The 10,249-nt window shown below is 41.3% G+C and overlaps 1 protein-coding gene and 1 pseudogene across 1 annotated transcript; one reads left to right on the top strand and one right to left on the bottom strand.

The window, feature by feature from the left end:
- Positions 1–4,090: 4,090 nt before the first annotated feature.
- LOC147420240 (uncharacterized) lies at positions 4,091–4,583 on the bottom strand. The gene is made up of 2 exons (XM_086504498.1): positions 4,325–4,583; positions 4,091–4,230 (listed from the first exon to the last, which is right to left on the bottom strand). The coding sequence occupies exons 1-2, from the start codon at positions 4,581–4,583 to the stop codon at positions 4,091–4,093; spliced, it is 399 nt and encodes a 132-aa protein (XP_086360624.1).
- Positions 4,584–8,433: 3,850 nt separating this feature from the next.
- LOC147420239 (uncharacterized) lies at positions 8,434–9,920 on the top strand (annotated as a pseudogene).
- Positions 9,921–10,249: the final 329 nt, after the last annotated feature.

Here is a 10,249-nt window from a genome sequence, read left to right as displayed (position 1 = left end):
AAAGAAGTGAGGAGTTTTGGCAGAAGAAGGGGACAACAAAGGCTACCAAAGAGGAAGCAACCCGTGCAAGCGGTGGTCAAAGAGGCACGAGGGAAATCGTCGAAGCTCCATCAGATGATGGAGCACCGTGTAGCAGTTTGGAAGAGAAAGAGCCAAAAAGTTCGCCAAGGTGATTCCTCTTAGGGGCGAATGGAGAAGGATGATTGCAGTTGAAGAGTCGATTGGTGGTTCCGGATTGAGGGAAGTGTCTGTCCAATAGCGACGAGTTTCTTGGGAGCCCCCTACACAGAGAGGGTTGTGCGTGGGTAGTGAAAGAGTTCTTTTTCGGGAAATATCCATGGTCATGGTGCTTTGAATGTTGTACTCAATTTTTTTTGAAGCAAGATCAACCCACTTTTCCCCTATCAAGTGTTGATTTCCCCTTCCCCCTTTCTCTTTCTCTCGCCCTCGTTCGTGTTGTGTGGTGTCGGTAGTGTGAAAGTATGTGCCCCCTCGAACCAACGACGTATGTGTGTGCTCAAAGAGAGTGAGTAAGAGGAGTCGTTTGGGAAAGCTCAAGAAAGATGTGGGGATGAATAGACCTAGTGATTGGAATCTATATGTTCGGAGTGTACAAAAGGCTAACAAAACTTTGGGTCCTCGGGTTAAAAAAATCCAATGAGGCACATATCAGAGAGGAGGTAGCACAATTAGCCTCTAGGAAGGCTGTCGGACTGGTTACCGAGGATGAGCACAAGCGATGGCTTGAAACTAAATCTCACCTAGCCAACGAAAAACTAGAGGAAATCAAGAAGGTGAGATTGCTCTCTAGGGAAACTTTCCTTCAACCAGAGCCTTCTAACCAAGCACATTTTTTTAGGGCTCTGAAAGTGAGGAAGAGTGGAGGCCACGTGCAAGTGCTCGATGATGAGAAAGGGAATAAAATTCAAAACCAAGATGAGATGGCTGGATTTATGCTCAATTATCTCAGCCAGATTATTAGCCAGCGAGAGACTTAATCTTAGGAAGTGGAAGAAGCTCAAGCGTCTTTACTTGGGAGTGTTGAAAAGAAGGTTCCCTAGGAGGAAGCCAACCTCATGGAAGTGGCCTTCTTTGAGGAGGAATGTTCAACGGCACTAAAAGCTCTTGGCAATGAAAAGTCCCCCGGTTGGGATGGACTGACGGTTGAATTCTTCAGGGAATTTTGGGATGATCTCAAGGGTCCAGTCATACGGATGGCCAATCAAGTTGTTTTCGAAGAGTCGTTGGATGCAAGTGCTAAGAGAGGGATTATCAAGTCCATCCCTAAATAGATCTGTTGCTCTCAACTTAAACATTGGCTTCCCATTACGATGATGTTAGTAGCATACAAAATTATTTCCAAGGTGATAGCTCTTACACTTTCCCCCCTCCTGAGTCGGATCATCTCTCCCCATCAACACGGGTTCATTAAAGGGAGATCTATATATGACAATAACTTGGTAGCAATGGTAGGAATAGAGTATGTATCCTTCTCCAAGCAAGAGTGAATCTTCCTACAGCTGGACCTCGACAAAGCCTTGATATAATAGAATAGTCGAAGAAGTCATGGGAGCTCTGGGCTTTGGGCCTCGCCTTTGTCGCCTCATATGCACACTAGGTATTGGCAGCCAATCAGAGCTCCTGTTTAATGAAACAATTGTGGGCTCTTTGAGGTTAAAAGGTCCATTAAGCAAGGATGTCCCCTGCCTCCCTTGCTTTTTTCCATGGGGTCTCATTCTCTCATTACGATGCTCGAAGCGAGTGCTGCGCGGGGAGAGATTCAAGGTCTGGCATTACCGCGCAACAACCAGCTACTGGCCAAAATGGTCACAGAAGATTCTCTCCTATTCTTGAAGGCATGCCCTCAAGTTGTCAGGAGAGCTCTGGAGATTGTGCAAACATTTGCCATGGCCTTAGGATCCAAGTGCAATATAGAGAAGTCAAGACTTATCTCCCTATCGGAGAACGACTCTTTTGACCCTCCAGTCTGGATAGGAGAGATTATCTCAAAAGGGAGTGTATTCAGACACCTGGAAGCCCCGTAGGGATGGACGTAACCTACAAGCAAAGATTTCAATGGGTCCTTGAAAAAATAAGCTAAAAAATGAGAAGATGGGAGTTTGTTCTCCTCCACTTCCAAAGCCGATTAGAGTGATTAATTCTTTTATGATCCCATATATTGCTTTCCTCAGCCCCATGCTCAAGATGGCTAAGTGTAACTAGAAAGAATTCTTAAAACCAGTGAAAATGTTTCTTTGGAAGAACAATACGAAAACCTCATGGCCATGGCAGTGGGCTAGATGGGAGGTAGTTACTCGCCCGGTAGACCAAGGAGGGTTTCACATTGTTGACCCTGTATCCCATGCTACGGCCCTTTGTGCCAAATTTTTGGTCTCATTTGGCTAAACAGGACCAAGCTTGGGCTATCATGACCAAGGAAATGCTTGATGCAGTAAAACTAGGATCAAAAGGGGGAAAGTGGAAGGGGGTTGTGATGCATGACAAACTTCTCGCCCCGAAGTGGTCTTATCTTAGATCTGGTGGAGTCTCAGGGAAACTGATGAGGAAGTGCAAAAGAGTAGTTGAGGTTTTGGAATGGGGAGAAGCAACCAGATACTTTAAGAACTCGATTTTGTACTGGTCCCCTTGGATCTCTAAAATATTAGGGCCACCACAAAGCCCCTATTGGATAGAAATGGCCAGGAATGTGAATAATAAGGGGCTCCTTTGACTAGAGCAATTCTGGGATGGCAACAGTAAATGCTGGAAAATTGCTGACTCCTTAGCCATCCAATTTCAATGTAATGGCTTTGAGATCTTACTAGTCTACAGGGTGATGAAAGAGCTTGATAAGGTGGTTATGCCAGTTTGTGAATCCAACTTTGAATGGGACGCTTGGAAACGGCCCGGGAGTAGCCCCTATTGGAAATCACATTCTAAAGGCATTTACCATGCGTTAATGCACAAGGCTAATTGGTGTAGTCCCCCTCAACAAATTATGGAAGAGGCATTGGACGGAAAAATGGTGGGAGAGAGTCATGGAGAACATTTGGAAGCCAAGGTGGCCTTAGTTTATGAAGACATTTCTATGGAAAGTGATGTGGCATGCTCTAGGAACGGGCGTAAAGATACAAGAAAGAGGGATCGGGTCCGCTCATTGCTTAGGGTGCAGAATAGCTACTGAAGACCTTGCCCACCTTTTCATTGGATGCTAGTCAATCAGTGGCAGGGTTGGAAAAATATGCAAGTGGATTCAAAGGACATGGCAAATTAAGTTCTTCAAGACTGATCTATTCTTTGGTAGTAACAGGTTGGGAAGTCCTGTTCTTCTTGTCTATACTCAAGTAATCATGTACTACTTCTTTCACCATATTTGGCAAGCAAGGAACCGCCGCATGTTTGAGGGGGATCTGGCTGAGGCAAGTTTTTGTGAAATCATACAAGACAGCAGAGTGACGATACACATGATTGGAGGCAAACAAGCCTCAGAGGACTGGTCTAGAACAATACATGTCATGATGACATCTTGTAATAAGTAAAGCCAAGGAGTAGTTGTGGTTTCACAATCAAAATCAAGTTAATAATGCAATCTTTCACAACAACATGGTATTTTGATTCACCTCCTCTAGGGTATCTGGGTGTCTATATCCCCCATTACACATGAGAGTCCATGTGCGATGAAGTCGTAACTCAGTCTTTATAGCATGGGTAATAATCTCTCCAATATGTTGTGCAAGACATAGAGTCACGAAAAAGCCTTCATCTGCCAAGAAAGGTTCTGCTACATCCATCACACCTTGCACAAGAGAAGGCAAAAATATATTCCATTGTGGAATTTTTTTGCTTAATCCACCTTTGAAAAGATGTTTAGAATGAGTTTCTCAAGTGATATGGATCAAAACAAAAAGCATAACCAAAAACTTTGAGTAACCTACTCGAATTGGGCCTAAACCATCCACCAACAAAGAAGTAGGGAAATCGGCAAAGATAAGACGAAACACCTCATGACAAGGTACTTCACAATGGTGATACAAGCCAAGACTTTGAGTGCTCAAATTTTTTTTAATGCTACACACAAAACGTTTGTTGCTTAGTACACCATCCACCTTGAACATTCTATTGATGTTGATAACACAAGCCACAAAACCTTTCTTTTACTTTGAATGGCAAAATCATCAACATTAGCCATATCAACTAGAAGAGCATCTACCACAATCAAAAATTGAAAGCCTACAATTTTTCATTAAAAATTTATCTTAATTACAAGTAATCTAGAATTGTTTTGCACTATCAAAAAATAAATATTTAAATAGTAGAAACTTACCGGTATTCCATGAGGTTGGTTGCCTTGATGAATTTGGTCGCTCCATGATTGACTCAACCACTATTGAAATGCTTTTTTCATTGCTTTCTTTAGGCATGTCAATCTTTAGCCCTCCTAATGGATAGGTTGTTTTGTTGTGTTCACCCATGTTTGACCCACTCGCATGATTATGGTGCTCTCTTTGAAGAGGTAGTGAGTGATTTCTTTCTTGTGTTCTTTGTGAGCCCCCATCCATGGCCAAGTCATGATTGTGATCCATGTCTTCTAAGTGCTCTAAAGAAGTAGATTGGTTTTTATCTTTGTCTTTATTCTCTTCCAAAAATGCTTTTTTCATTGCTTTCTTTAAGCATGTCAATCTTTAGCCCTCCTAATGGATAGGTTGTTTTGTTGTGTTCACCCATGTTTGACCCACTCGCATGATTATGGTGCTCTCTTTGAAGAGGTAGTGAGTGATTTCTTTCTTGTGTTCTTTGTGAGCCCCCATCCATGGCCAAGTCATGATTGTGATCCATGTCTTCTAAGTGCTCTAAAGAAGTAGATTGGTTTTTATCTTTGTCTTTATTCTCTTCCAAAAATGCTTTTTTCATTGCTTTCTTTAGGCATGTCAATCTTTAGCCCTCCTAATGGATAGGTTGTTTTGTTGTGTTCACCCATGTTTGACCCACTCGCATGATTATGGTGCTCTCTTTGAAGAGGTAGTGAGTGATTTCTTTCTTGTGTTCTTTGTGAGCCCCCATCCATGGCCAGGTCATGATTGTGATCCATGTCTTCTAAGTGCTCTAAAGAAGTAGATTGGTTTTTATCTTTGTCTTTATTCTCTTCCAAAAACTCTACCACAAGAAAATTTTAATGATATAATGAAAATTAATTTAGCATTTACAAACTCAAGTCATTTATAAAAAACTAGAACATACTTTCTTGTGCATTTTTTCATTCATGAGAGAGAGAGAGAGAGAGAGAGAGAGAGAGAGAGATCAAATGCTAATGAGTTCAAGACTGGTGGACTTGAATGATAATAGGAAAATTGAATATTATAATAGAAGAATGTAATAATATGAGAATAAAAAAATTGAATATGAGAATAAACTTGATGTAAAAAGAAAAAGTGTTATACTTACTGCATGTAAGTCTAGTTCTTGCTTTGGGATCACCCCCAAAGGGTAGTCCAACCACCATGGGCAAATTCTACACTCCCACATAGAAATACCCTTCTCTACCATAGAACCGGGATACATGGTATTTTCATCCTCTAGCTTTGACCAATTTTCAGTAACCATAGGCATAGTAGCAAGTGTACCGTTTAAAACACATTCACACAGCCATCTACACCATAACAACATTTAATCTCTTGAGCAAAATAATTTCAATAAGAGCCAAAGACATTGTTGGTACATGAAATTTCACCTGTATAAAATCCTTTTACAAGACTCTTGTAGCTCAGGCATTTTGGAGGAGTCCCCTGCACTTTTAATATCTCCTAAAAGTTGAGGAAAAGCTTGCAAGCCATGATTTCTTAATTGCACCTATGGTAGTCATTCAAATCATAAAATAATGCAATAAAATCCACGTTTATTAGAAAAAAGTGACCGGTTAAGAAAACAACCTTGAAAAAAGCTTCAAATCCATCTGGCAATTTGAACTCTTCAACCTCCAACCTTCTTATTATCAACAAAGCTTCATCATGCATGTGAGCCCAATAAACTTCTTTTTTAGTGTAAGCCCTAAAGTGCTTCACATCACCAAAGTGGGAAAAGACTGGATCTTTGGCCTTTGTAAGACTCATCATCTCCAATATATATTTTTTCCTTCATTGAAGACCAAAATATATCAAAAACATAAACACCATCTTATATAAGTATATTCATATACCATTCATGTAGAAATTTTTCGCTCTGAGAAATTTAACTCTCTTTTAATGTCACTATTTTCATTATAATTTAAAAACATAAACAAAAAACTAGTAAAAAAGTATTGAAAAGTGTGATACCTTTCAGAAGGTAGTTTTGAGGAGCACAAAGCATTTAACTTGTCTCATGTAATTTTTACCATGGATGGATCATCCCACTTTACATCAAAGAGAAACTCAAAAAATTCCTCTCCATGAACTGGATTGGCAATTGTCAAAAACTTATAACCTCTATCCTTCAATCGAGCTTCTTCTTGTTTAGTTTCCTTTTGCAATTGCCTTTCAAACTCCACCTTATCTAATCCAAGAGCTTTCAATTTTGCAGTTTCCTTTGAAATAAATGCATTAAAATCATCCTACATAACCACAACTACATTCAATGAATGAATCGTAAACAATCTTAAAAAATGTATATAGTTAATACTCAATTCAACAATTCACCTTCCAAAATAGTTGAGAAATCAACACACAAGGAGAATTATACCAAGGAGGAACTCCTTGATATAATCTACTCTCAACTGTCATCTCTATCTTAGCCCACTTCCTGTCCTCTTGAGTGAGACGTGCAAGAATTCTCTCTTTATTGGCGATACCAAATTTTTGGAACATGTATATCTCATGCCCAAGATTTGGTTTCACTGTTGATCGTGAAATGCTACAATAAATATATAAACAAATGAAAAATAATAGTTCAAAGCGAGATTAATTTAGAAATACAAAAAGACCACAAATTTACAACTTACACATTAGTGGTGTCAAGAGCAAGTAATAGTTCGGCCTCTTTTTTTTCTACTTCCAAAAATTGGCATCTCACACTCACATGATATTCCTCATTATCATGCCATACTTGACAAAAGAACACCAAATTATCCAAAAAATAAGGTACAGCTAAATCTAACAAAAAATTAGTGCATCGATGTTAATTCTTACCTTGTTTTATGCAACGCATCCACGTTTTCAGCCGATGGTTGCCATCCGATACCAAAAATAGGCGCCCTCGAAGCTCTTGCCACTCCTTATTGAGATGATTATCAAATGAAACACTCTTAGCTTGCCAAATAGGATCCCAACTACCTTCCACAAGAGGAGTCACAGGCATGTAAGAGCCAAAGGAATCTTTCACCGACACCAAAAAAGATCCCATGTATCTAAGTAAGCAACATTGTCAAAACTAGGAATCAACCAAGATGCAGAATCTGTAGCCACTCGAACAGCCTCATGAGCAACCAAACAACATAGAGGTATAAGTGGAGGGTTGCTTCTTCGTTTTAAGTAAAATTGACTTAACACATCCTTCATAATCCCCAACGGGATTTTTTTTCCCAAGTGTCGAGAATGTTGGGCCACATCATCCTCACCTATCCCATCAGACTCTGTTAAATCTTCATCTTCAACATCCTCACCTGTTTCAACCTTCACTGTCAGCTCTCGAGACTCGTCTTCTTTTACATCATCCCCACTCTCCAAATGGTTAGAACCTTCCTCCACGGTAGATTCATCATCAACAAATATGCATTTTCTACGTCTCTTTTCCCATCATTTGAAATGAGGACTACGAGTAGCAACTGCATGAGAAGGAACCTCTTGATCGATTGGATGCCTTCTCTTGGAAGAACCAGATCTCAAGGTCATGCATGGAGAATTAAACGTTCTCTTGATTGACTTGCTGCCTCGTCTTTTGGGAGCCATAAATGTCTACATCAATAAAGATTTGAAAAAGCATTATACATCATCATCATTCAAACAATGGCTACAATCTGCACCACTTGTTAATGCTGCTACATTTCATGCCAAACACCATAATAACACACATTTAATTCAACTTCCATTTCATTTGAAAAGCTCCGGCCTAAATTTGTGTGAACTTGTTAGAGTGTACCAAATTTGCTCCAGATGCCGATCTCCAAATTTGTTGCCCGCTCATCGGATTTGTTCGCTGCAGTGCTCAATGTTGTATCCTCTAGCTGCAACCGCAAGTGAGGACGCTCCAGCTATGAATCAAGTCCAAATTTCTAATGTAATTACACAAAAAACCAACAACGTCGGACATGACCAACAGCGAAGAAGGAGAAAGCAATAATAAAAAAAACAAGCCTTCAAACTGCTAATGTCATAGCTGTGATAACATTAGCCTTACTAGGTTTGGATGCTCCAATGCTTATTTTAATGAGAGGGTTCATGGTAAAGTGATTTGCAGGTTGCCATGCAAGATAGGGAGTTGATAAAGGCAGGAATCCTAGGTGCAAATGAACAGGATGCAAAGCAACTAGGAGGAAGGCCAAGATTCATCAGACCTCATAATAATATGAACACAGATAACACAAACAACACTAGCTTAAGCAATACCAATACAAACAGCACCAGCACTAATCCCAATAACAATCAGCAGTCATGTCATCAACTTGCATGTGCGGAGCAAAGCCACGTGGTTCATGTGGATGGCATCAGTGTTCGGGAAAAATCATTTTCAGAAACATACAAAAATCCCTCCAAGACAAATCTGAACTAGTAAGTTTACATTACTAGCCAGTGTTTTTGCAAAATTACACTATTTTCCATGTATTTCAAGCGGAATTTTCTCCTTCTTGCACTCCCCTCAACCGGCTACTTTGATTTTGCAACCGGCTCAAGGCTAAGCTGAGGCACAACACTGGATGGCAACGGCATGAGGGCTTTGTACGTACGGAGCGACATGGCGGCAAGACAGAGCCGCCCATTAGGTTTCAATCTGAATGAGGTGGCGCCCGAGGAGCAGGGATTTAGCCACAAAACAGTTCACAAAGAAGGGATTTAACCACAAAGGGATTTAGCCACAAAACAAAGCCGCCCATTAGGCTTCAATCTGAATGAGGTGGCCCCTGAGGAGGATTCCGATGAAGAGGGGGATGAATAGCCTGTGTTTGGTAGTGGTAACTTTGGTGATTCAGATGGGGATGGGAGGGTGAAAGTAAGCTACTGTGGGCCGTTGCTGAACGGTTTGGAGAGACCATTACAGAGTTTTTTGGCGAGACCATTTACAAAGTTTTTGGCTCGTCGGCGAGTAGGTAGCATGATATGAAAACAACGATTATTTTTTTTTACTATGGTTCTCTTGGATGAGCATCCTCTCATCAGAGTTGTCAATTGGCAAGGATAAGAAGGGATCCCACCAAGAGCTGCCGGAGATATTGGACAAAGGGGGGCGCATTGAGGAATGTGCCGATCGGCGAGGGATGTAGGAAAACAAGAGGATTACAAGCAGGCAAAGAGTAGGGGGTCCATCGGATTTGATATCCTCTTCCTCTTCTACTAGCTTTCTTTCTCATCCCCACCTTGATCACCACCCTTCTCCCTTCTCTCCTTTTGGTGATCATGCCCTTAATACAAGGCCCCATCCTCCCTTGAGCCTTCTGCAGAATCATCCTCATGATCATCACCCTCCTCCCCATAACCTTCTCTATTTTAACATACCCCCTAATGAAAGATAACCCCCTCCTCAACCAGTCCCTTCTCCCCCCTCCTCCCATGCCTCATGGCCATCACGAGCTTCACCCCCCTCCCCATGGAGCTGCAGTGGTAGGCCTGTTCAGCAGGCAGCTAGCCTCTTACCTCCCCTCCTCCATAGCCTCCCAGTTCTTATCCAATGTGGGCTCTCTCCCTTTACACCATTTGTAGCAGGGATTTATTACACCATTTGCAGCAGGGATTTAGCCACAAAACAGTTCACAATTTTTTCATACAAACGCACTTGCAAGGAGAGAAAGGCGGCTGAAAATCCAGCCCACAAAACGATCCTAGAATGCGCGCAGCACAACGCTTTCAACATCTCAGAAAAATTGCACAGGTTTTCGTAGCACATCGCTTTCAACAGCTCAAAAAAGTTGCGCTCAACTTACCGTGTCATCTTGCACGCTGTCCAGGCCGTATGCCAATGCTGATATGGAACGCACGCGTGTCAAATTCTTGTCAAATGCCTCCTTTGCTAAGCGTAAATCTGCCCGCTGCATAGAAAATTGACACCATAACTTAGAAAAAAGCAA

This window comes from Adiantum capillus-veneris, chromosome 28 (assembly GCF_014529385.1).
Source record: "Adiantum capillus-veneris isolate H3 chromosome 28, ASM1452938v2, whole genome shotgun sequence".
Classification (NCBI taxonomy): Eukaryota; Viridiplantae; Streptophyta; class Polypodiopsida; order Polypodiales; family Pteridaceae; genus Adiantum; species Adiantum capillus-veneris.
This window is presented reverse-complemented; position numbering and strand designations above follow the sequence as displayed.

What these genes read in the sequence shown, in the direction of transcription:
- LOC147420240 (XM_086504498.1), bottom strand. Translation starts at nt 4,583, where the DNA reads ATGGATCACAATCATGACTTGGCCATGGATGGGGGCTCACAAAGAACA. An exon ending in ACCAACCTCATGGAATACCG is followed by an intron (nt 4,231 to 4,324) that starts GTAAGTTTCTAC and finishes GAAAAATTGTAG; the next exon opens with GCTTTCAATTTTTGATTGTG.